The 27,428-nt window shown below is 40.6% G+C and overlaps 1 protein-coding gene across 3 annotated transcripts in view; it reads right to left on the bottom strand.

The window, feature by feature from the left end:
* Positions 1-12,669, bottom strand: part of VEGFD (vascular endothelial growth factor D) — a 30,642-nt gene extending 17,973 nt beyond the window's left edge. Inside the window, exons 1-2 of one of the 3 annotated variants that reach the window (XM_068919589.1) lie at positions 12,265-12,669; positions 10,959-11,125 (exon numbers count right to left, since the gene is read on the bottom strand). In XM_068919589.1, the coding sequence (XP_068775690.1) occupies positions 10,959-11,048 (90 nt within the window). In that variant the 5' untranslated portion in view covers positions 11,049-11,125; positions 12,265-12,669. Of the gene's footprint in view, positions 1-10,958; positions 11,126-11,333; positions 11,606-11,718; positions 11,858-12,264 lie in introns of those variants that run through there. The other 2 variants (XM_068919579.1, XM_009669199.2) reach the window with 2 other exon arrangements.
* Between the last annotated feature and the right edge of the window lie 14,759 nt (positions 12,670-27,428).

Raw genomic sequence — 27,428 nt, 5'->3', positions numbered from 1 at the left:
TCATTCACCTGACTGAATGTATGAACTGGTTATCTGAGACTCCGATTATAGTTAATGTGGAAAAATAGGTCCATTGCCGTCGAAAGAACTGCGTCCCAAAACTTTTTCTTTCTCTACATTGGCTCTGCAGGAGGAGTCTACAGGTCTCTACTGCAGCTGTAGTTTGGTAATATGAATCCCACTCAACTGAGTGTGCTCAAATGGGATGCAGTTCCCTCTCCTTGTCAAAAGCTCAGGCAACGTATAAAGGACAGCAGTCAACTTTTCTCAGGGGAATAAATATAAATAAGCAGGAAGCACAACTGTACCAAGGCCTGAATGACCTCGGACTGGTTGGAGGAAAGCACTGGCAGTTGCTGGCCACAGGAAACCACTTCATTTCCTGCCTTAAGGCCGTGGGGTAACTGCCCAGCTGTATTGTGGCTTGTAGCACAGACTGTGAGCTGATTTGGCCAGGGAACCTCTCCACTGCAAGAGAGTTCTTGTGGAAAAGTCTTATTCTCTTCTGGCAGGAAAACAGGCCCGCTCCTGCCGTTGTGAAGCCAATACAAAGATCTAAATAGTGCCTGAAGGCCTCTCATTTGACCATTTCCCCAGTGGTGATGACAAGCTTGTATGGAATCTCTGCAGTATGCCTTCTAACTCCTTTTGAGGAATTTCATGATTATTATTATTACTGTTTTTAACATTATTGTGGCTCCCAGGAGCTAATGGTATGGAATCAGATACAGATATAGAATAAAGAGACGATCTCTGCTCTGGTGTCCTCAACCTAAGTAGAAGACAACAGAGGAGTACTCAGGAAATACAGGAACTATTACTCAGAGTAATAGTTAATGATCTTGAGATAGCAAGATAGCAACCACTCTCAGGTTTTATCATAACAAGTATTGCCTATAATACAGTATCTTGTATACTTGCGGTGGTGCAAAAGGGATAATAAAATCATGAGAGAATCTGAAAACTTCAGGCTTGCAGGAGTGTCTTACAGCTGTATCAACAACCAACAGCATCACCCTATAAACATCCGGCGTGAGGAGTCTAACTTTAACATGTCTGACAGAAACTAGCTTGCAGTAATATTGTTATCGCGATTGTATTTCATTTCTGAAGACAGAGAAATCATCTACTTTTCAACAGCTCCACTAAAATCAGAATTTTGATTCTGTCAGCTATAAACTTTTAATATATTAAGTCCTATTCCAAACTCTATCCCTTCTGGGTGCATTACTGTCTAACATCATTAGTGCTATTAAGCTATTTTTAATTATGATGAATGTGACCGTAAAGAGACAAAGCAATGAGATGCTTTTGGCTTCCAAGTAACACTGTTCTCTCTAACATATAGGCTTCTCATGGGATTTTTCAGTGACAGCTCTGGGATCCTCCATCATTTTCAGAAGCATAAACTAAGTTTCATGACCTTGCAGTACTTTATTCTACCTTCAAATGGTCATTGTTTAAGCAATTATTTAAACCTTTTCCAATACTTTACAAAAAAGTTCAAGCTCTCTCAATGCACTGCCTTATCCAGACAACTGAGCGTTCATCTGCACTGTCATCACAGTTACAGCATTAATAATCTGGAGGGACATGCTGCCTGTGGTGGAGTCAAGTTTGGGTTTGTGAAGGGAGACTTCTAGCTTTCATTTTATAAAAGTATGCTTTCTCCGGCAAAGACTAACTTGAAAGAGTACAGCTATTTTGTACAAATAGGTTGCAAAAAATATTCATCTGGGCAGAATTTCTTCTTTAAGAGGTTCGAAATGGCCTAAGCAGTCTTTCACTGAATATAAAATTAGTTAAGGACTGTGTTACAGTTGAGAAACCCACAGGTGGCATCAGACATAGTTATATGAAAGTTAAAGAAGCTGATTTCTTTGGGCTTGAACGCAAAGTACCAAGGTAGCACTTTGTTTTTTTTCCAAAAGCCCTCTCAGAAATTTTGAAGCCTTGATTTGCCCACTAATCTTCTGCACTTTGGCATGCGCCCACTACTACAGCCTTTTCTGCAACTGCATCCAAGGGTGACTCCATGTATCTCCCACCAGCAAACATCTGCATGTGTTGGAAACGTATCATGTGCCTGTAAGGCTCAACCAGCTACTCCAGCAGTGCCTGCAGAGGAGGAAATGGTACTGTGAGTGGAAGGCCAGCTGGCCCCCTGTCTCCTCATCAGTGCCTGCTTGCCCAGTCATAGCTCAAGGTTGGAAGAGCTGGCACTAGAAGAAGCTTTCGTTTCCCCCATCCAAAGGCTTGGAAAGACCTATCCCCTGCCTTCCTCAGGAGTTGAAGAGTATCATCTGCCTTGGCCATGCGTAGTGTTAGAAAGGGGTGATCATGTGATCAAGCTACTCATCCTACAGTGCAGTGTGTCACTGCTGCTGGAAGAGAAACGGCAGAGTGGTCTGTTCTGCAGGAAGAGCAATGGAGACTGGCCAGAGCACAGAAATGGAAGCCCCCCCCCACACACACACATATGGTTTTAGGAGAAACACAAAACACTAAAACAAATAGGTTTGCAAATGTTGCATGATGGAGCAGGGGACTAATGGGGGAACATTAATTTGAGAATGTCACATTTCTCACTGATGGAGGTAAGATGTTTGAGGGCCTCTTCTGCTAAAACCTTATCAGCATATCATTTGACCAGCACTCTAAACTTTGGAGGAAGGATTCAACTTCTAAACGATTTTACCTTTGATGTTCAGCATGGTAGAAAGCTCATTCCAGTCTCCCCTCCTCCAGCCTCCAGCCTCACTCCCAGTGAATATAGGAGACATAATTACCTGTTTCCTAAACTTACTAGTCAAGATGGTGACAAAATGGCCTCTAGTTCACCTGAAGGTGATACGTTTCCACTAGTAAATCATATCAGCTACCATGTGACTTCAAGAGAGCAGCTGTTTTATATTTTGATTGGCCTTTCCAATTAGAATTAGATCTTTTGTGGTGCTACAGCAAACATAGATCAGACTTCTTGCATTTTAGTGTCATGCTTACACTATCAAAATCTTCAGTTGGTTTAGATGACCCAAAACATTCAAAGCAAAGGACTAAAGCAGCAGAAAACAGCTTGATTTTGAGGTGAAAGCATAAATCTACTCAGATTATTTCATTTTCATTTTCATGTCTACAGCAGTCAGAGACTGATATTTTATCAGAATAACTCTCACAACTATATACTTTTAGGCAGCTAGACCCTTACACCAAAAGCAGAGACAGGCATGCGCTTTCAGCCAGCAAAAGTTTTGAGAATCAACTCACTTTCTCATTAAGCAAATCTTTATTCTCACAACCAGGTCTTCTGGCTCTCCTGGGCAACACCCTTACCGCAGGCAAAGTACGATGTTGAAGGTAACACCTTCACTGTGTATCATTTTGTTGGCAGTGATGGAAAAATAAGATGGGAAGATGGAAAAAAAGAATAGGTCTGCTATGGTGCAGTTTCTTCCTTTTCATGCCTACTTATCTACATCGAGAGATGACCTTTATGCCCCTCCTATGGTGTCCATACCAAGTATTATTTGCTCTGTCAGTGAAAGGACACGGATGGGTTCTGTTATAAATGCCTAGGGTAGTCGCTGGCTGATACGTCACGAATGCTACCAATAGCTTGGGAATTTTACAGTACGTTTTCCAGATCTTTATTTCTAAGCTTGTTTATATTGCCTTGCATTGCTATAATCTGTTCAGGCAGACGTGATGCTCGATCTAGAACACAGCTAGAGACTTTATATAGCTCTACTTCATGGTACACAACGTTAGGTGCTAGACTAACACTGTCACAGGATACACATGTCAAAAATAGCATATTTTATGTGTTTATGAAGAGCATATCCAGATTGTAGTCAATTTCTTTTGATGATTGGCCTTTCTTTGGAAGGCATTGGGGTTTGGACAGTGATTTTGGAAAGTCTCCAATAGAGAATTGAATTAAATCAGATGACTATATAATGATTCTTTTACTATTTCAAAATATATTTAATGTGATAAAGGTTCCTTCAGCTAGTGCTTTCATTGGTTTCTGATTTTGACCTAAGACACTTTAATAAATGTTCTGGAAATGTGACTAGCCAATTGGACGGTAGGATTTCAAAATGTCACTTCACAAAGCAGAGTAACTGCCAGTACTGTTTGAACTTATGTTACCTCAATCACATGCACACATTTTCCTGGAATTGTGGTTTTTTTTTTTCTTAAATAATATTTCCCTAGTTCAGGAAAGTATCCTAAGTAACATGGTTTCTGAGTCACATTGCTAATTAAAGTGAAAAATTTTGCCTGTTTGCATGGCACGTTCTCTATGTGCAATGTGACCTATGATACAGTAACATGATACAACCTTTTTGCATTTTAATACAGCTCAAATACCATTCCTTCCCCAACCGCATGCGAATAGTGACTGCACTGCAGTTAGTGACAATGAATTCTCAAAACTAACCCAGTATGCTTCAGGTCAGAAAGGGTGGTTCAGACAAAGCCACCCTGATAACAAGGATGTCAGTTACCCCTTTCTAAAGCCATGTGGTGCCCACACTGGATGGCCAAATTCCGCCTGCCCAACTATGTGTGCCCTGCTGTTTACTCGGTATCATTCCGTTGAAGTGTAAGGACTCTAGATGGCGTTGCACCACTAGCTGAGTGGTCAGCAACTTGTAAGTCACATTTAGGGGGAAATAGAATAAATATGCAGATGTCTTTCAGGACCTGAATTTTCTTAATGTGAGTAAACTAAAACAGCCTGCTGAGTTATTCTGCTATTCACTGATACAAAAATTCATGTATAGCTATTTCACCTGAGCATCAAAAAAGGACTAATCCTGCTTAATCTTTCCATGGGCAAATGGGGTCTCTGCAGCTGTCATGAGCACACAAGGCATTTTGCCCCAGCTTCCCAACTCCCAAGAAGAATTGTCAGATTTGCAAAACAGCTGAGGAGGTAGGTAGAGGAGCAGGCAGAGAGGTAGACCAAAATTCACACTACTGTAGATATTGTCAAGGGGCTGGTGAAGACTGGGAGGAATAAGGGCTTCCTTAGCAAGGCATCATAAGTTTGTCCCCTTGCAGCAAAATAGCTCAAGCCACTTTTCCCCACAGGCAAAGCTGAACAGCATAGTCAGTTTGGGACTACATTTCAGAGTCAAAGTCCAGAACCTGTTCAAACTGAGAACAACAAGAAATAGCAATAGCCAGTTTTGTAATTAGACTCACTTGCTCAGTGAGAAAGCTCTGAAAGAAATACAGATCCCAATCATTTAGTGATAATTATAAAAAACTGCTGCAGAAGGTTTTTAATGAGAATAAGTAAGTTATCACCTGGAATAACCCTACCTTATCTATTTTTCTCAGCTGGATACCAGTACGGTGTCCAGAGGGGATCAGACACAAGTAAACATTACTCAGATCTAGTGGGGACAGTAGGCAGCAGAACAAAACTTGCAGACAAAAGGGCAGAGGTCTCACAAAGCAGAGTCTGCACCAGTTTTGTCCATTTTCAAACAGCCTATTTTCCTTCCAGCTCTGTTTGCTTCCTGTGGGAGCCTACATCAGTACCACCACATCAGTTGCTAGAAATGAGGCAAATTCCTGTGCAGGGAAAGCACAAGTAGGCAGGCTGTGGAAAACAGCCCTTGAACAAGCAACACTCCCTGAGCCTGAGCTGATTGCTTGTTTTGATTGCCTTGTGATCACAAATCAACAGACAGTTGTTCCACTGCCCTCTAAACCTGCCCTCCGGCCTCCCCTTGGTTTTACAGAGTTCCAGATGTGAGCCACAATTGATGTCGAAATTTAATTAGTGCTGTCTTCATTTCATGCAGCTGACTGACAGAATGGACTTCTCCAATGCTATGTCTGGTTAATCTAAACAGCTTGATGTACTATTCAGAGGTCTTCTTTATACTCAGATGTTAGAATCCTTACTGAGATGGAGTGGACTGGGATGGCAGCCGGGAGGGATTTTTTGCTATTGCTCATGAGCAAGAGCTGCTCTCACTGACATAACAGTGTGTTGGTAGCTTCCTTTCCAAATTGATAAGAGCCAAGGACGGATGCCATGTGGCATGGCAACAATACGGAATTGTTCTCTTATCCTTCACTGTAGCTTCTCAAGTCAGTAGCAGATAAAAGTCAGAACAAATTGGCTTGCTTCACAACCTCCCCAATAGTTTCCCCGCCATGAAGAAAAAGTACAATCATTTCTGCAGGAATGCTCTAAGTACATTTTCACATTTTTTTGGCTCATCATGCCTATCAGAGATTGTAATCACAGAGAATCAACAGCAGCAGTCACAAAGCCGAGATAATAAAGCACTTTTGAAAACCGCAATTCCATGATCTTTCTTTCAAAGAGTTGGGTGTAAGGATGAAAGGTCTAGTTTAAAGAGATTAAATTGTTTCTAACAGCCTTCAAAGTTGTTTTATCTAGCTGTTGTGCAGTTAACTGTACTTCCCAGAGGTGCCTTTGAGGAAGAGACCCTATGAGATAGCAGATTTGTTAGAATCTCTTTTCTAGAAACTGAGTAAAATTTACGACTCCATATTAGACTATTGTGTAAACTTGACTATCTGAACAACAGTATCAATGGTAATTAAAGAAACAAAAGCTTCCTTACAGCTCTGCTAAAACTTGCTCAGGTTCCTTCCCAGAAGGAATCGGTTTTGATTGTACAGACAGACTGCAACTGGCTCTAGGAAGGAAAAGAGGCAAAGAGCTTTCTGATTCTTCGTGCTCACAGCATGATGGTTCTCCAATATTTCCATCCTGTCATAAGGGATCCAAGAAAACCTATTCAAGCAAAAATGGCCACTCAATGCTGTATCAATGTATGATGCAGAGGTAAAAAGTTGGTGAAGCTGTGAAAAAGGAGTGCATACAACAGACAGCAGCCATGTATATCTCCAGGGAAGAGGAATATCTAACCCCCCATCTTCTTGCCATAAAGTACAGTTCTAGTTAATGATACTCTTCAGACCTATCAGCCATGGGGTTCTCTCTAATGAACAGAAGGAGAGTTCATCACAAGGAAAGACCTTTGCAAAAAACTCTGAAGCTGTGAGTCTGTTATAAATTGGGCTTTACCAATTGTCCCTTTCTCTTACCTTCCCCCAACACTTTATTACTAATATAAGGGGCAGGGTAGGACAGGAAGGGGTGAGACTCAAATTTTCAAAGATCAGGACCTTGCAGCCTCATTAGAGAGGCAGTTTTATTGTTGGAAGACAGAAGTAGCTCTGACAGCTTTTCTTGGCAAAATTGCCTCGGCTCTGATGAATACAGGACATAGCTCTTTGCATCTAATTTTAAAATTCTGGAAAAAGTAGCCTATGTCTGTCATTGCTTTAGCAGAGGAAAAATGTGTGGGGGAGAGACAGGAAAAGAGACAGTGAAGTTTGCGGTTCTGTAGCTGAAGGATTCCAAAACATATGAGACTGTCAGGGCACAACTTAACAGGGAATTTTTTAAGCATTTCCTGATGAAAAGCTTAATATTCAGTCTTCAAAAAACTCATGTGGAAATCTAATTTTTCACTGAAGAATTAGTACGTCAGACTGGCATCCTAAATCAAATAACTGAAGTGTGAAAAAGAGGGATTACTACCAATCTTGACATGATTTCAGTTAAAGAGTCATGTCTGATACCTGCATGATTACATGGCCCCAAATTGAGGCTGCCTACCATTTCCCATCATAAGACTCTGATTCCAGTTGCTTAGAACATTGCCAGACTTTAGATGTTCAGGCTGAAACTTTCCATGACACATATCTCCCTCAAGATGATTTTAATTTTTTTTTTTCAGCCAAAATGGTTTGACCATAGCTGAGGATGAAGCTCTCTCTTTCTTTATGTAAAACATTTTCTGCCAGTCTCTTCTTTGTAAAAGTCTAGCATTCTCTTCTTGTGGATCACAAATGTGAAGTTTTGAAATTTGAAGAGTCTTTGTTGGCAGTGATCTCTCTATTGCTGTATCAAAAAATCTACCCTAATGTAGCAATGCAATAACTTCTGAGAACAAAAGGAACTAAAAGATGCTTCATAGAGACTTTTGGAGTTTAGCAGCTAAACTCTCTGTAGATTGTGCCTGTGCTGACCACACTCCAGCCTGGAGCTGAGCAGGATGTGGCTGCAGATCAGCACTGGCCCAGCCCACAGAGCTGAAAGCTCCCTTCCTCTCCCTCAAGCTGCTGGGCTTGGGCAACATGGAAAGGAAGCCATCAGATTTGATTGTGGAAGGGGAAGAAAATAAACACTGATGGAAAAAGGTAAGACCTTCAGCCAAGGAGCCTGAAAGTATTGGAGGAGACTAAAATTAGAAACTGGGTTTAGGGAAAAGGAAAACCAAGACCTGAACCCAAAGACAAAACAGGGAACTAGGGATGGAAGCAGAGGATGGGAAGGGGGGATAAGCAGATCAGAGCTGGAAAGCAAAAGGGACTGGTAGGGCACCAAGACTGGCACTGAGAAACTGCTAGGAGAGACCGACCTCCTGAGGGTCTGCGAGAGAGGTGGTATATCCCAATCCACGGGTGAGTTAGCAGGAAGAAGGAAGGCACAAAGAGCACCCAAGGAACCCCAGCAGAAAAACTGCGACTGTAAGCCAGTGGGTCAGGCAACACGGGTCAGGGATCCAGTAAAGCTGAAGTAAGGAACGAGAAGAGCTCACTTAGGAAGGCAGGAAGGAAGAACTGGGACTGGTGAGCAGGGAATGACTGGGATTGGTGCAGACATGGGGAAAAAGATGCCAGTACCCACAAGAGGATGGTAGTTCTGTTGGGTTAGGAAAAGTTAACCATAACTCAGACTATGGCAGCTTGTAAGCAAGCTTTTTAACGTTCACAATATTATGTAGGATATTTGTGGAAGGGGGATAAATGAGTATTTAATTCCCCTCAAAACTCTATCAACTGATATCACATTGACAACCACCTGAGTCATCAACAGGTTTAAAACTTCAGCTTTACTGTGTAGAGCTCAGTTGCTTGGACTAATATAACAACTGATAGAGACAGTAGGTTGCTTCTGTGTGATTCCTTGTGCCTTATTAGATGTGTATTCCCTACATCCTGACTTTGTGGCTTTTATTCTGGCAATATTGCCGTTGATCTTAAAAAGCTTTAAAAATTAAGGTGGGAAAGGTGGATACAATACATTCTTTCTGTGTTCTGCAACTAAAATTAAGGCACATCAGTAAGAATGAGTGTAACCCTGTGTACCATTAAACACTGTAACATGAAGGATTTTTTGTGGGATATATACACACACAAAGCCATGGGTCATAAATGCCAGAACAATCCAGAAATCTAACATACTAAATAAAACATCAGAACAAAAGTAATCAACAACTCAGCCAAGAATCTCTGTCTATGCAGAGTGAACTATCTATACCGTCTGAACAAGCAGAGAAACTGACTTTTTGTTTTGGTAATCAGCAACCAATGCATGCAAAACACAGCCCTTTTTAGTGTGATCTATGCTATACCTTCATGATAGTCTTGGAAATAAACGGTGATTTATTATTATATTGCAAGAATACCCTATGCCTAGACTGTGGCTGCTTGACATCGGTAGCAAACTTAAGATGAAAACAATTAAAGCTGTGTATCTGTTGGACAGACAATGCTATCACAATGAATGAACTAGAAACTATGCATAACAAGTAGGTGCAGCAGCAAGAAGAGGTCTTGCATTTATTCTAGGTAAAGTGGATAAGGTTTCAAAATTCAGTTGAAGTAGTGGCTTACTATTATGCTGAATAAACTCATGCCCTTTGTGAAAACAGAATTGTCATCATATCCAATTACATAATGGTTAGTATTCTCTATTAGAAATTGTTTTCTGATTTAAATAAAGTGATTCCTTCACGTAAGAAACCGGCGATTGGTCATGCAGTGTGTGAAGTAATGTATATACAGATTGATTACACTGCTGTTAATGCCTTCAAAGAACTGATTGCTGAAGTTCCAAGTTAAAAGCTTTTGAATGGTGGGCAGGAAAAGGGGTTAGTCATTAGTCACTCTGAAGCACACATCGCTCACCACTAACTTCTTGTGCTGGCAACAGGAATCTGCAATTAAGCACATAACTTAGCATTTCTTTTCTAAAACAGAGGTCAACATGCAATGCATTTCACAGACAAGTGTGTGGTCATCCCTTGCAAGCAGGAGGTTTTCTGAAGTGAAAACAAAAGTATTAACTTGTTTTGCTCCACTGGTGAAAAACAAATAATTCGTTCTGGACCACACACTGAATTAATCATGGTTTGGACATACTGCTTGCTGAGGATCTTGTTCCAGTTCTTGTTCTGATTTTTAGAAATGATTGTCCTGGATGTTCTCACATTGTCTCAGAAAGTCAGATTCGAAAAATCCTGCTCTCAAGGTAAGGCTTCACCCCAAATTTTGTTGTATGTTTTCCATTCAGAAGAAAGGTTAATTCCCGGGCATGTGCTCTATTATTACTAGTATCTGCTTAGTTTAGAGTCTTGGGTAACATTTCCTAATAAAACAAAAGAAGACATATCTCTGATATCTGGAAACAAGTGAACAACGGATAAACAAGTGTTTTTAGAGGAAAAATTTCAAGATGAGGATATTAATTCCTGAAACAATACATTCCTGAAATAAAAGAGTTAATTTAACAAGTATTTGAAATGTTCTGACTTGCATTTTTATTTAGATTTTTTTTTTTATTTTGAATAACTGATATTAAAAGTTTTATTTAGGAAGAAAGTATACAATAATTAATTAATAATGAGTAGCAAAAGAAAATATTGAACACTGAGTATGGATTAAACTTCATTAAAGATTTTCTTTCCTCTGTGGCTGCTAAACATCTGTAGAACTAAACAACCACACACAAAAAAGCACAGCAAAAAGACTACCACCTTGCACAATAAATTTACCTATTTCTGGCAGTTTGGATTATTCACAATGACAGTGAAGAAAAGATCACCTACCTTCACAGATCCATTCTCATAATCAGATCCTTGCAGGAGATGTAGAAAAGACACCATGAAAATATTCACAGTTGCCCACGCTTTGTACATTGTGATGTTTCAGATCCACAGGTTGCTACGCAGTTATTGTCATACAGCTGGAGGCGTCTGTTTCGAAATGCATTTCTCTATCACCAATACAAAAAAGAAAGCTTCCAAAATTTCTGTTATAAACTCACAAAGAATTCCAGCGTATGAGAGTATCTAGCTCTCACTCTTCAAAACAATTATAAATTCGTCTAGTGAATGTCATTTCTTAGAGTAGGTTTTAGATATACTTGAAAGCAAAGCATGATAAGAGTTTAAATAGATATATATCTGTATGCACACACGTACAATCTCACAAGTAATCAGGTATGGATTCCAGTTAACAAAGTTGATATATCTTCCATCAGGACACAAAGAGGTATGAAAAATCCATCTATGGTCCAGAAAATTTAAAAGATCTTCTCTATTTTGTGCTCCGTGTTACATCAGCCTTTTAAGATAGTAGTGTAATGGCCAATGTTTTGAGCTACAGAGCTGTAATCCAACTCTGTATTAAAACTTTTTTCACAGCCTTCATGGAAGCTTGCAGAAGCATGTGTCTTAAATCTGATACAGACTCTGGCAGTAACACAGTCAAATTTTGGCTCTAATCCCATTTTGTCCCTACCAATAGCATAGCAGTTTTTAAACTAACTGATGCAATCTATACTCCCATTATTTTAAAGAAGATTACCTGAAACATGAAACTTCAGCACACGTTCTTACACAGCGCACACATTTTAAGTTACTTCTTAAAAAAAAGAGAGGGAGAGAAAGGAAAAGAGAAAGAAGGAGAAAGATCATTTTCTTTGCTGCCTTTTATCTTCTGTGGCATAGGGTTTTCTGGATAGATTTCCTTTACAAAGGAAAGTTAAAAACTATCCTTAACAACAAAAAGGATTTTGTTTTTAATGAAAACTCCTGAAGCTACAGATATAAAAAGAATAAATCTGTTTTTATTGCAGTAAAAGCAAATTATTTCTGCAGCAAAATGGAAAGACCTAGATGCATTTTCTCTGTATTTTTCCACAGTTTAAAACCAAAATGGAGATCTAACATTTATAATTAAAACATAGAGCAAGGCTTTGCTAATTATGCATGTTTAATATATATTGCTGTTCTCATATATTATATTCACGATCAACTCTCACATAGTTTAGGGTTTGCAGAATCAGAACCTATAGCTGTTAACATAAAAGTCAGCCATGTACCTAATAATTTCAGATCATTTATTTCCTACCTTCAACTTTCATGCAGTAGCTCTCTTAAATCCGTATGCCACAGTTCTGTAACTATCATTAGCTTGCATAATTTCTTCTTCAGTACTCATCACAAATGGACATCAGAGAAAAAATTATTTGAATCCATTCATTCCAGCTGTTGCCATTTAACTGAGCCGTTTTATTTCAGAAGCATATGATGTATGTAATTATATTATTTTTTAGCATAGTCTTTTGCCACCTGTTTCCTGGAAGCTATCTATTCCCCCTTTTTTCTAGGTGGTGGCTTTCTTCCCCATCCATCCTGCTCTGGTTTGTACAAGGACAGCAGGAATGTCACCTCTCTGAATTGGGTGTGAAATAGCTCCTCTTTTCTGTGTGCTTGCTTCTCTCACTCACACCTTCCCCATAGCCATGTTGCCAGTGGTCTTCACGTGGTTTGACAGGCCTCACAGATACAAGGGGCATTCTGTGACAATTACTGTATTTCACATTAAATTACATGAACTATTTATTTAATCATTTTAAATTCGCATATTTTCTAATGCTCATGTATGTTCACCTTAACCTCATTTAATTTCTCCACTTTCTGATACTGATATCCAGGTCCTTGCAGGAACTGAAACCCTGCTGACCTAAATGAATACTCCTTGGCCTTGCATGTGGTGCTCCAGCATAAAGGACTGAACGAAAAAATAACGAAAAATACAGTGCTCCCAGGACTGCATGATAATAACAATTTTCTGTTGACCTGAAGTTAACTTGGGGAGTATCTGCCCAATAAATGAGATCAAAATGTCTCATTTTTGGGGATCATTAATTGAAACACAGACCCAGATTTACAAAACAGGCAAGGAGTGATACTCTCATGCCTTGCAGCCTGGTGACTTAGATGCTTACTTATACAGGCTATCACCAGCACAGTTCAGGGCTGAGCTGCTCTGCTCCCCTTGGGGAGTTCACATGAAAGCCCACCTTTTCTTCAGCCAGGACAGGCACCTGGAGCAAGGCTTCCTGTAGCCATCAGACAGTCTGCTTCTGTCCCTCTCATAAGCATCACCATTCTATTTCATAAGCTGGCAAAGCAAAGAAAAAAATAGGTACATCACAGAGGCTTTGAACACCAGCTATGGAATTTCTTCAGCTCAGTAAGTGTTTAACTATATGAAGCAAAACAGCTTCAAGGAGAGAGTGTAAAGCACCTGTGGTGGTACATTCTACAGATGAGTAATGAAGGCCCATTTCTGAGAATAAGACTATAGCTCAGGTCTTTACTCTGTATCAGGAAGGAAAGTGATTCAAACCCAATGGCTGTCATATCCTCAACATCAAGATGATGGTGATGATGGCCTTTCTGCCTTTGCAGGATCTGCAAAACATACTTAAGGCATTCTTAGCAATCTAGCACTAGAAAAGCAAGGCTGTTTGTTTTGGAAATGCTGGGGAGAAACTCCTTATCGGTGTTTTGTTTGTTTTTTAGTTCATCACTGCTATTTAAGGAATTCAACCTCAAATCACAAATACATTTGGAAAGACCAAACCTACAACTTTCTGGAAGCAAACTAGTCATCAGAAAAATCCACCCACCTCTGCTTCAATGGGCTTTTTGGCAGGATTGCTGAAGTGAACCTCTGGCACTGAATCAAACCCATTTACAAGAGCAAGTTAAATGCTGTAGAGAAGAGAGAAAAAATATTTAATGCCTCCCTTAGGGCTCAAACACAAAGGCTGGCAAAGAAGGAAAAAAACTCTTGTTGACTGCAGTAGACTTTAAATCTAGCCCAAAGCCGTTAATGAAAGCAAATGCAAAGGAAAAGGAATCAGTTGACGGAACAGCACAACAACTGTGATGAAGGACTTTCAGGAAACAGCTTACTTTCGCAGTCTGCACCTAGGTCCCCATCCCTTCCCCTACCTCTCCTGTCTCTCCCCTCTTATTCAGGATATGAACAGGTGTTCTCTCCAGCACCATCTCAGACCAGCTCTTCACACAACTTGCTTACCGTTTTTCCGGTCTAGTGCTGCAATGAGAACAATCTAAATACTTTCAGGATGAAGCTGAAAACTCAGAAGTATGTTGAGATTATACTGCAGGCTGCCTGCAACAGCAGTGGAACAGACTTGTTGCCCAACCAGACGCCTTCCAGGGCTATGCCTCATGTTTTCATTCCATATCTGAACACAAATTAACAACGTTTGCATTCTATTTCTTGTTTTATCTCAGTTTGCTATTGCGGAACACCTACTCAGTTCTGTGCATGGCTGATTTGTAATTTTTTAAAAATCTAGTACTGTAAAAAAAGACATTTAAAATTTATGTGACTATTTACATGACTACTCTTGTAGACACAGCACTACGGACATCAGCAAGGCTAAGGTACTGTTAAATTAACATAGAGCTCATAATTTTATGTCACCTTTGCGTGAGTAGCTGATAGATTAATATTGCAGGAACCAATCAGTACATTAAAAATTTCGTTGAATTAGGTCTATCTCACATATTGATCAAGATACTCATACACTGTTTCTATGATTGAAAAGAACGTATAAAAGACCTAGAAGTTGGTAGATATTGTTAGGAATAGATTAATCATATTTTCTTAATTCTTTCCACTAATTTGTCAGATAGAATACATAGACCAAGTACAGCTTATTTAACAGAAATGCTTACTGTGTTGTAATGCAGGTTCTTTAACTGGGTTTCCCAGTAAATAAGAGGAAAAAGACTTTTACTGATGAATGGAATGCAAAAATAATACTATATTTAGCTTTCAGTGACCAGTGTCACTATTTGCCAGAGAAAACTAAGAGAGAAACACTGCAAACAAAAACCGTCTTCATTTGGAAACATGTAACAAAACACAAAGGGAAGATACGTCAGACCTTTAACACAAGCTTAAGCCATAAATCAGTAACACTGCTCAGATCACGGAAGCCTCATGAGGCCATGCCCTAAATTAACTTCAATTAAACAGATTAATCTCAGATTGCAAAATTAAAATTGTAGATCAATAAAGGCAATTAATTGCCTTTACTCTCAATTAATGCATTATTTCCTCACATAATATGCTTTTGAGAACTCTGCACAAATTTAAGTCTCAGCATGTAGCAATAGTCAGGAAAATAACATAATTCCCAGCTAAGGTCATTAAGTAAGTATTTGTAAGATGATTCTGTGAGGGGATCTGTACATTCCCTCTAAGTAATCCACACACAGAAGAACTTTTGTTTTCTTGCAAATTACATGGAAAAAGAAAAATTGGGTCTATTATCTCAAATATTGCAAACAATGATCTAATTTAGACCTAATAGGATACTTATGACACAGCAATTACACGGCAATTTGAGGTTAATCACTTAGCACACGCACACATGTAATTATTAATTTTAAAATATTTTTGAAGTAAAGCAATTTTTAGCATAGATACTGGAACCAGAAATTTCTATCAAACAGCAGAATGTTTGAAAACACGTTAAGTGCTGAGCTGGACTGATTATTAATAAAATTAACTTATAAAAAATATGCCAGATCTAATAGCCAGATTCTGCTGAGTCGGTGCAGAAAGACTGGGGTGACAAGAGCCCTGAGGAACTACTAACCAGCCAGCTCCAGAATCAGTCCACAGCCAGACTGCCACTTCACCTCATAAGGTTACACTTAAGCTATCCTTAAATTAGATAGCCAGCTATGTTGCCTACTTGCTGCAGTAACTTTAGAGCTCAGTGCAGGCTGAAAAACCTGCCTGAGAAGTGGGCTAAAGAACTGTGTTGTGCCTCTGCTATGCTCCAGGCTGCAGTGGCTAAACTGCTATCAATATCCAATCTAGCTAGATTAAAGCTCACTAGGGAATGTCTACACAAGCTGCAAACACACCCTTGGCTGAAGGGCAGACATACTCTTAGCTTTAAAAAATATGAACCACATTACCCATAAGTTCAATTCTCAGTTACGCCACACTGAGGCACAGCTCAGAGCAGGGACACTATTGCTGACTGTATGCAGCAGGAGGAGCGCTGTCAACAAAAGGCAGATAAAAATCACAAACATACTTGGTTGAACTTTTGAGTGATGAACACACCTTTGAACCGCTCTGCCTTTGAAAGCCTCTACCCCAACCTCTAGGAGAGCACAGCTGCTTTGTTACCTTTTCTAGTTCATATTTGTAATTCCTAATGCCAGGAGAGATGGAAACCTATTGAGCAGATGGTTGCTGTGCTGAAGGTCAGCTTCAGCATCTCAGAGCTAACCTAAGTATGAAAAAATTGGTGTTTCATAACAGGGCTTCCTGTGTTTCTGTGTCTGCGTATAACTCGACTTTTATGGGACCTATTCCCCATGGCCCCCAATCAAGAGAGCAAGACCTATCTCTGGATTCCTGCTAATCAACAAATGTACCACAACAGGAGCTCTATATCTGTTTATCTTCACATCCATCTCTGTGTACATCATTGTTAATGAGGGCACAACTGAAACGATAATCAGACTTTAATTACAGAAGCATGTAATGGCATTCACAACCCCTTAATTTGCTTGTCATTTTTATAAGTCCTCACTTTCTTCCTACAAAGAAATGAGGTGAGCTAAACACCAGAGATAAAAGACTTCTCAAGGTTTTGGAGAGGAATGACAGAAAGACAAAAAGAGAAAGACAAATAGACAGACAGATAGACAAGAAAGGAAGGGAGGAAGGAGGAAGACAGACAGATAGACAGACAGACAAACCAAGGAAAAAATGCCATCCTTGACACCTATTGTAACAAGGGCCTTGTCTCCAGCTTAACTCCAAAATACTGGCTGCTGTTCTGTTAAAGAACTAAGTATGTCAGAGGATCTCTACCTGTTCAAGTGGGACGTCTGAAACAGCTCACAAACATAGCCATGAAGGAGGCGGATACCAAGAGGATGGCTGCAGAGTCAATAGTTCAATGCCTACATTTAATCTGACACTTCATATCCCATTACTGTACAATAAGCAAGGCAAAGCACAATGAGTATCCAGACTGCTGAATTCTGAATGGATCGAGAGCAAAGCAGATGAACTCTTGGATGCTTATCAAGGAGGAAATAATAACAATAGGTCCTCATTTTCTTAAGTATACACAGCACTGTTGCTAAATCACCCTGGGACTTAAGGGTATGTGCAGCTTGCACCAACTTGTGTAACCGAATAGACATTTATTGTATCACATCAACCTTACAATTTCTTAAGAGGAAAATGTGGCTGCAGATGACATCACTATCCTTAACCTTGCAATCTATGGGTAAGGTCTTGAGCAAGTTAAAGAACCTTGTCTGTTCCTCCTGTACAGCAGGAGCACTTCTGCACTCATGCTGCTAATGACAAGGTAGGGCCAATTGGCATTTTCTCTTCTGTTAGAACAAAATGTTAGGTATTTCCGTAGGGAACAGCAACAGCACAGCTTGGACTCTATGTGCTTTTAATATTTCTATTTGCTTATCCTGTGCTAGGATAGAGTCCTATATATGTAGAGTCCTATAACAATATAACTCAAGTCACTGTAGGACAGATAGTGGCAGCAGAGCATGTACAGGACATCAGGGAGATCACAGGATCACAGAATTGTTTAGGTTGGAAGGGACCTCTGGAGATCATCTAGTCCAACCTCCCTGCTCAAGCAGGGACCTCTAGAGCATATTTCCCAGGATCACATCCAGACGGGTTTTGAATATCTCCAGGGAAGGAGACTCCACTACCTCCCTGGGCAACCTGCTCCAGTGCTCTGTCACCCTCACAGGAAAGAAGTTTTTCCTCCTGTTCAGATGGAACTGCCTGTGGTTCAGTTTGTGCCTGTTGCCTCTTGTCCTGTCGCTGGGCACCACGGAGAAGAGACTGGCCTCATCCTCTGGACAGCCCCCCTTCAGATACTTGTACACATTGATCAGATCCCCTCTCAGTCTTCTCTTCTCCAGGCTCAACAGGCCCAGCTCTCTCAGCCTTTCCTCACAGGAGACGTGCTCCAGTCCCCTCATCATCTTTGTAGCCCTCTGCTGGACTCTCTCCAGTAGCGCCATGTCTCTCCTGTACTGGACACAGTACTCCAGATGTGGCCTCCCCAGGGCTGAGGAGAGGGGCAGGATCACCTCCCTCCACTTGTGGGCAACACTCTGCCTAATGCACCCCAGGATCCCCTTGGCCTTCTTGGCCACAAGGGCACATGGCTGCCTCATGTTTAACTTGTTGTCCACCAGCACTCCCAGGTCCTTCTCGGCAGAGCTGCTTTGCAGCCGGTCAACCCCCAGCCTGTACTGCTGCATGGGATTGTTCCTCCCGAGGTGCAGGACCTTGCACTCACCTTTGTGGAACTTCCTGAGGTTCCTCTCTGCCCAGCTCTCCAGCCTGTCCAGGTCCCTCTGAACAGCAGCACAGCCCTCTGGTGTGTCAGCCACTCTTCCCAGTTTAGTATCATCAGCAAACTTGCTGAGGGTGCACTCTGTCCCTTCCTCCAGGTCATTGATGAATACATTGAACCAGACTGGACCCAGGACTGACCCCTGGGGGATCTGACATGTCATTCTTATGACTAGAGTAGCATCATAAAACATCCATTAGATGAGAAGATATTCATGTAATCTAGCGACTGTGGCATTTTCAGAGGTCAAACAACAAATGCATGTTGCAGACCTTGTCAGTGAAAGCTGAATTCATGCAAGAATATTTTCTGAAGTGGTCCTTAACGCAAGAACACCCTAAAATGCTCCTGGAGAGCTTCACCAAAATAATCAAAACGCTTCTTTGAACTAGGTGGACTTTGTGAAAGAAGTGGAAGATGCAAGATTCGAAATTTCATCTTTGCATTTTAGACACCAAGCTGGATTTCACCAACATAAGCAAGTAGTCAGTAGGACTGTAAGCATGACTAAGTCCATCACAGTAGGACCACAGAAGAAAACTCAGTCTCGCAACTGATCACATTTACATAAAGTGTAAATTTGCCTTTAAGCTTTTTTTGGCCATTTTAATCATATCCAGCCTATTCATAAATGTCCTTAGCTAAAAGTAATTTAGAACATCTCAAGTGGATCTGCCTGGCCAAGTTCCAGGGCTCATATGTATCTTGCTTCCTAATTCTAACATCCTGCTGGGGGTATGAGGCCTTGGTATAAACAGCCACCAGGGAACACTTTCTATGGCCCAGTCCCAAACTCTTGACCCAGTGTATACGGGCAAAGTATACTGTGGCAATATCCTGCTTCCCAAGGTCAGTGAGGAACTCCTTGAGAAGTATTAACAGGTGCCAAACCAGAAGCACAAGATAGCTTAAAGCTGCTTGTATTCACCTTCCCTATCTCTTCCTGTCATCATCAAAAGCACTCAAGCTTTTTCCAGGATCTTTCAGCATTAAAGATTCAGTGGAAAAATTGGCTTCACCCAGCATTTCTCCAGAACGGAGATACCACTTTCAATATAGTCATTTTCACAAGGAAAGGCAACTAATAGATGAGAGAGACCATGCAAGTACAAAGAAGCAAAGGAGTTCAGAGAGAGTAAGTTTTGCTACAACTCCTAAACAGCTGAAACCATGTTGTGGTAGGTATGAGAGCAAGAGACTGACAATAGAAGGGTGCATTTATACATCTATTTTTTAAAAGTGATTTCCTCATCGATCCTTTTTCAGCACCCTGAAGCAACATCAGTGGAACAATATAGACATATATTAAAAATGGCCTTAGATCAAGTACAGGACTATCATAATTGACCTCGCAGTGCACTCCCTGAGAGAATGCACAGAGCGGTTTACAATGACAGCAAAGCCCTGAGAGCTAACTTCAGGTCTTATATCCATTTGAGGACAATTTACAGTAACAATTTAGTAATCTGAAAATAAAATACATTTAGTGCAAGCTAAAAGTTGGGGATGAAATGTTTATTATTTACATTTGGTTTTACAGCTTTAACATTCACAAACCCTAAGTCAACAAAAGACTAAATCAGCTCCCTAACGTCAACAAGGGAGAATTAACGATCTCTTTCTTGTGGATGTTAGAGAAGTAAACGTATACTGTAAAGCATACATACTACAAAGTTCATCTCTGGCTCTAATAGGCTGATTTTTTCACACTTAAAACACAAAAGCACTTGTGTACTTTTCCAATAAACACATGCTTCTGATCTTTATTACATCTTATTGCTATTAATAATGTATACTAACATAAACATAATTGGTTACTCTCACTCTGCATGTTCTATTGAAAACACAATAAAATATGGGCTGCCTAACAGGCTTTTGTAAAGAGCTTTCATGATCGAGGTGATAGTTCAACTCTAGCTCTGCTGACCTATGCATTAAAACCCAACATATATCATCATCTGGTCAGTGACCCATATGAAACAAGCTACTTGTTTTAAATGCACAGCCACAGCAGACATCAGGGTTCATAATACCAGGTGCCACCAAGGCTTTTCAATGGACAGGAGTCCTGAAGAGGCACAGAGAATCCAGAATCCTGGGTTGCATTCACCTTTGAGCCTGCTGCTCCTCAGAACCAATGCAAACTCACTTCTGGTGCAGGTTGAATCTCTGCCTGCTCTTCCCTCCATTTGACACTGAGTGCCAGATCCTGCATATATATTCAGTTAATGCTGAAAGCCTGATGTTCTACCATGGTGTATGAGGGGTACAAGAGGGGTATTCTCTTATACCCCTCATGTGTCGAGGGGTATAAGAGTCCAGTTGGTCATATATATACATCATAAGGTTTTGTAGAGTATTTTATAATGTCAGGACAACTCTGAGAGTTAACTTCAGACCTCTTTATCCATCTGAGAATTACTCTGTTGGTAGTATTTGATGAATGCACCAATAACTTCAGCCTCTACCACTGTCTTTTGGCCAAGTTATTGATAATAAAATCTGCTGGGCTCAGAAGGATTTTCAGGGAATGACACGCAAATCTCTGCTCTTTAAAAGAAAAAGAAGGGTAGAGGTAAAAACAAGTACCAAATAAAATAATGACAGATTCTTAAATTCTCATCAACTGCTAAGGTAAATCTTTACATATACTGGAGAAATTTGAGAAAATTATTTAGATTTTGAAACAATGTTTATTTTAAAAAAAAAACGAAACAAAACAAAAATCCAAAGAAAACAGGCAGATATGAGTTCTAAGGAAATTAAAACTTAATAATCTAAAATAAGTTCTTGGAATTTATCATTGCTGTAGCAGGTTAGAAAAACATAATTAGTTTAATATGAAATCTTGAATGCATTTCAAAATATTGAAAAAAATAATTGATCCTTTTTTTATACGTAAATCTTCAATTCTTGCTGCTTTGTCTTATGATGTCTTCAGTTTGACAGCATGCTCTTTGTGACATAAGCCTTATCTGGGAGATGCCAAACCTTGGGCAGCTGAAAACCTAGTAAAATATTTTCAGATTTTCCAAAAATAATTGTCATTGCTCTATAAAAGACACTAAGCAGGTTTTAACACATAGTATGAATAGCCACCCTTTCTTCCCTTTTTCTGCTCTATGATAGTGAAAATATTTTGGTTAATATGAACAAATCAGTTCAATCCTTCCACAGACCCATGATAGCATTTTCCTTTCTGTGGAAATCGGGACACAGGAAGAAGAGAGTCCTGTATACATCTATGTCTCCCAAAGACAGAGCTGGGACATAAATAGGAGACATCTGAATCTAAAAACTGGAAACATTCCTGGGCTTAGTAATCCAAATGTAGCCTCTGAACTACGTTCTCTCCCACAGGCTTCTATATTCACTTCATTTTTTCCTGTCTTAAAAAGAACATCATTTGTTTCTGGGACTGGAATACCTCTCTCTGGTCTGGTCTCAGGCCTGGGGTTTTGCAAGCCCACCAGCAATCTTCTCAGGAAGAACTGGGAACTGAGCATACCTCTCCATTATTAAATGCAACAGAGAGATAGGCAGAGAGTTTGAGTGCTGGACCTCTGCTGCTCCACCCTAGTGCATGGTTCAAGGGAGCACGTTCTTTCCTGGCCCTGCTTAGGACCACTCCAATTAGCTCACTCTGAGACAACACCCAGGCATGGTTCAGGTGATGCTTCATTCCAGAAGCCTCTTTATCAATGAACACAACTGTAGCAAGTGGATTCACTGATTCCCCTCACCAAGAGCTTTTTAATAGTCTTCAAGCCGACTTTGCACCTTAAAACACGAACAAGTGTCTTCCTGCCATGCCCTAAAGCATGCAGCATACATCCTCAGCTTCATGCTAAAAGGATAATCATCATGTAATAATTAAGTCATTAGCAATAATTATGTTTAAAAAGTCATAAAAAGGGATAATTATGACAAAGCCACAGGAACATCACATGGAACTTAGAAGAGATGCCTATCCAAATACTACATAGCCTGGATTCAGCTGATCTGCTCTTAAAAATTTGCCTGAAGGGTTCGCCTGAGGTAGTGTGCGTATAAGTTTCTTGGCCTCAGGAAGAGTTTTTCTGTCCTTTATCCAGCAGTACAAAAGTTGTCCAAGAGATTAGCTAAGACTTAGAAAACATATGCTATTGTTTTGTGCAGATCTACATTTTCTTGTCTATGACCAATGATCCAAACAAGGCTGACAGTTCTGTTTTTAGTTGTCTTCTGCCATACTGAAGGGTCAAAGCAAATGCAGTAAAAGCATTTCAGTAGATAATTACTTGTGAATCTTTCTGCCACATTGGGCTTCATGTTAAGACTATTTCTCCAGCATGCATACCACCTGACCCATTACTGTTCTGAATATGATAGAGGGTATTCAACAGAACAAGAAGTAGAACATAGCAGAAGAGGAGTTGAGACACAAAGAGGATGAGGCGATCCCAACAGGATGTAGATTCATCAAGACTCATAGTGGTTCAGGGTGTCTGCTTTGCTTCCCAAAAGATATACTATATTTCTCCATTACAGTCTCACCAGATGATCCCCAAGGTTCTCCCAAGGACATATGGTTAAAATATTTAAATTCACATGAAGCAACAAACTCAGATGAGCTACTTTGTGAATAAGTGAATAAGTGGTCTGCTTGGTTATGTGGCAAAATAATTTAAAATGTTCCTAAGAGAATGACATTTCCCAGATAATTTAAGAGAAATAGAAGAAGAATACATCTGAAAAACACTCTGACTTTAGTACATGGCTATGCATCTTAAGAGTTGCTTTCAACACTAAAGATGAATCCATCTATACCTGAGCTGATTACCCTAGACTTACCTTAAAGTCAGTGGAAGGAAGTAGGATCTGTGGGACATGGTCCTTTTCATTCCAAAGCAGATGTGTGTATTTGGTCAGTAAATAGCATCCTGAAAGTGCCTGCTTTTCTCCATTGACTAGAAAGGGAGTTTAGAGTGACAAGATTAGATATAAACCTCTATACTGTAGATGTTTAAAGTTAGATTAGATGAATCCCATCCTAGATACCAATAATTCCCTTTGATAAGGTGTGATTGGGCTCAATGAAAGGAGTTTCAGAGTTAGATTTCAGATTTTCAATGCACAAGACTGCTAGGTTCCCTGCATCCAAAGCTGGAAATACTGATTAGAGACTTATTCCACAATGCTTGTTCAGAGCACAAGTGTATATGCGCGCAAACATATGCACCCAAAAGCATGAGAAGAAAGAGCAAATATGGAGTGGCAGTTCTCTAACAGGGTCTATACCCACACACAGACACACATACGCACACACACGTATGTACCCTTAACTCTGCCTTTGATGGAGGTGCTAGGTTTTCGTGAGGTAGTTGGTCATGATTAAAAATTATCTTGCTTACTTCAAGCAAGTTGTAAGATGACATTAAGAATTCCCTCAGTCTGTTACACTGATTCATTTGTGTCTATGATGTTGAAAGCAAGGAGAAAAGACCCCTCAGTAAATGTATTGTTACTACCTATCACTCAGATGGCAGCTCTACCTAGGGGCATACAAACATTAACCAGAGAGGCCATCTGTGTCTGAATAGCTCACTGTCCAAGTCTGTGAAATAACTCAGCCCAGTTCAGTGCAGCACTCTCTATGATGAGTTTATTAAAACTCTGTACATTGACCTTAATTTTTTTATCTGACAGTATTTCAATGTGGACATGCTTTTTTCATGCTAAATCTGGCAGTGGGTATATTGGTAAATTTTTTTATTGAATTCTCCCTAAAGCTTCTTTTCAGCTCTCTGGAAATGACATTCTTGCAAAAGACAAGATGACAAGATTTGCAAATACATGAGATCCTTCTCTTAATGCAAGTAACAAAAGTCTGTGATTGAGCAGACTAGTGTGTCACTGAATTGACAGCTCATCATCTGCTTTCATGTTCTTTTTGGTCTTTGTTCATGTACTATTGATACTGTTACGTTTTAAACAAAAATGCCCCCTAAAACAGGCTTATATTAAGAGATAGTTATTTACATGTTCAGTATCACCTATCAGATCTGTTTACCACAAAATGGAACTGATTCACGACTGAATCCTCTATACCCCTTTATCTCAGCAGACCTCCATGCCTGCACGCTGTTACAGGACTGTGATGGACCACCCATAGATAGCAACCTGCAGGAGAAAAGCTGCACCCTTGATAGTGTGCTTCCTAGCAAAACGACTTAGATGTTGTATTGTGCCACTTGAGTGTTTAGCGCTGCTGCTATTTGACAAAGATCATCTCCACACACAGACTGTGATTCCAACTGTGAATTGTGGCTGTGTGGTTCACACAGCCCACTATAAAAATAACACTGATTCAGGTTGCAGCGCTCTAAGCTTTCTGATACACTGGAGAGCAGAAACCAGATCACGGTGGAGAATTTCTATGCCGTTTCTGACTCCTACTTTTTTGAGAGAGGACAGTGAGGCAATATGTGATCAAGGTAAGGATATCTGCAGTCCTTTTTCATACATACACATGCATGAAAGTAAGTGGCATCTTCATAACAGCTTTTTTTAGTGTAGTAAGTGGATGACTAGGAGAACACAGCAATATTTTATAGCTTCTGCCTTTTCATGTCTGTAACTCCAATTCCCTTGTGTGGGGATGTATACGACAAACTGTAAATCTGTTTAGTACTTCCAACCAAAATGAAGCAATAATAACCAGTGTTCAAATACATATGTTATAATTTAATTGGGCTGTATTGTAGGTCTCAAGATACCAGGAAATAACTGCTTGATCCTCAGCACTGGGGAAGGGAATCCAACCCCCTGTGGATTAAACATAGTAGCCAATAAAAATCATAATTTATGAAAATACTGCAATTACACATGAAAGTCAGCCTTTCCAGGTAGCTTTCCTTGTGTTTCACAAATGTTTAGACAGCCTAATCTAACTGCATTTTTAGAACTGCTATTTTCAGTGAGACCCTTATGAACTGTACTGTTAGACTTGGTTAGCATTCTTGGCCCAGGTTAGCAATGGAAAATATTTCTTATCTGATTTGGCTATATTTATAAGTTAAAGACATTTTAAATGTATTCTGTCTTTCAAAACTTATTTTTCTTGATATATAAAAAATAATTGCACTGGTAAAGTATCAGAAAAATTGCCCGTGAACATTTGTATGATTGTCTTTGATGCTACTCTGCAACTCTTTTGCATTTTATGTATGAATAGCAATGTATTTTACATACATAATCTAGATTTATATAGCTAGATTTTTTGCAGTATTATAAATAAATGTCACAGGATGTACTCAAAGCTCCACCACTCAACCATTAAGCCAGAAATTGACAGATCAGCAAGAGGGTATAGGAGCTATGTTTATATTTATATGCAATGTGATTAATATCTCAATATTGCTGTTTCTATCCATTCCTTAGAAGAGTGAGGGGAGGAAAAATGATCCCATATGAAATCACAAGCTCAATTTTTTGGCAAACTGGTACTAGTGATATCTCAAATGTAAGAGCCAGGCCTAGAGCGCACCTCCCAGAGGCAGCGAACAGACGCAGCGGTTTGCACAGCAGTTTGCGCAGAAGGGCACCAGAAGGCAAGAAGGCACCTTCATTTTCCACAGCGGTGTGTCCTTCCCCAGGCATGGTCATGACATGACATGCTGCAGAGCACATTCCCCAGTGGCTGTTTGAGGTTTTTCACCAGCTGTGCTTGAGGCTTCAACCCGGACAGACCCTCTGATAGCAGACGCAGCTCTACAGGTGTCAGGCTGCAGGGAGTGCCTGGGGCTGCTCTGTGAGGCCTGGGCTGTGGCTGCTGGAGTTGCTGCACCAACTGTGTCTGAAGCCTGAACCCAGACAGACCTTCTGACAGCAGATGCAGCTCTACAGGTGTCAGGATGCAAGGAGTGCCTGTGGCTTCTCCGTGAGGCCTGGGCTGACAGTCAGCTCTCCTGCACAAAGTGTGTTGTGGTTGACCAGTTGTTTTGCAGGTAAAGTTGTTACGGGAGGAAGTCAGTAGGCTGCGTAGCATCCGAGAAGACGAGCAAGAGATAGACAGGGTATTCTCGGAGACTGTGCAGCTCCAGGAGTCCCCACCCCTCACTGCAGTGGAGTTGTCAGACGGCTCTGTACCGTGTGTAACGGTGCATCATAACGCTGTTGAAGAAGGGTAGAAACTGGTGACCTCTCGTAGAAGGAGAAAGGCTCTTGCTCTTCCTCAAGACTTGCCTTTGAGGAACAAGTTTAGTGCCCTCCAAGCTGAGGAGGAGCTGGGCATGGCTTCAAGAGAGGCAACTGGCCTGGCAGCCCCTGTGCCATACGGGAACACCTGGAAGAAGGAGCAAGTGATTGCTGTGGGTGACTCCTTGCTGCAGGGGACAGAGGCACCTATCTGCTGACCTGACCTCTTGTCCAGAGAGGTTTGCTGCCTGCCAGGAGCTCGAATAAGAGATGTCATGCAAAGACTGCCAAGGCTTGTCCATGCATCGGACTACTACCCTCTGCTGCTCTTCCATGTGGGCACTAGTGACACGAAAGGCAAATTGGAAACCATCAAACGAGACTTCAGAGCTCTGGGGGTGGTGGTCAAGGGTCTGGGAGCCCAGGTTGTTTTCTCCTCAATCTTGCCTGTGAGGGGAAAGGACGGGAGGAAGAGTAGACGAGTTTTCCAAGTTAACAGCTGGCTGCGCCGCTGCTGTTGGCAGTAGGGTTTTGGTTTCTATGACCATGGGACCCTGTTTGAAGATCAACAGCTGATGGGGAGAGATGGGATCCACCTCACTAAGTGGGGCACAGGTGTCTTTGCTAACAAGGT

Source organism: Struthio camelus, chromosome 1 (genome assembly GCF_040807025.1).
Source record: "Struthio camelus isolate bStrCam1 chromosome 1, bStrCam1.hap1, whole genome shotgun sequence".
In the NCBI taxonomy this organism is placed as follows: domain Eukaryota; kingdom Metazoa; phylum Chordata; class Aves; order Struthioniformes; family Struthionidae; genus Struthio; species Struthio camelus.
This window is presented reverse-complemented; position numbering and strand designations above follow the sequence as displayed.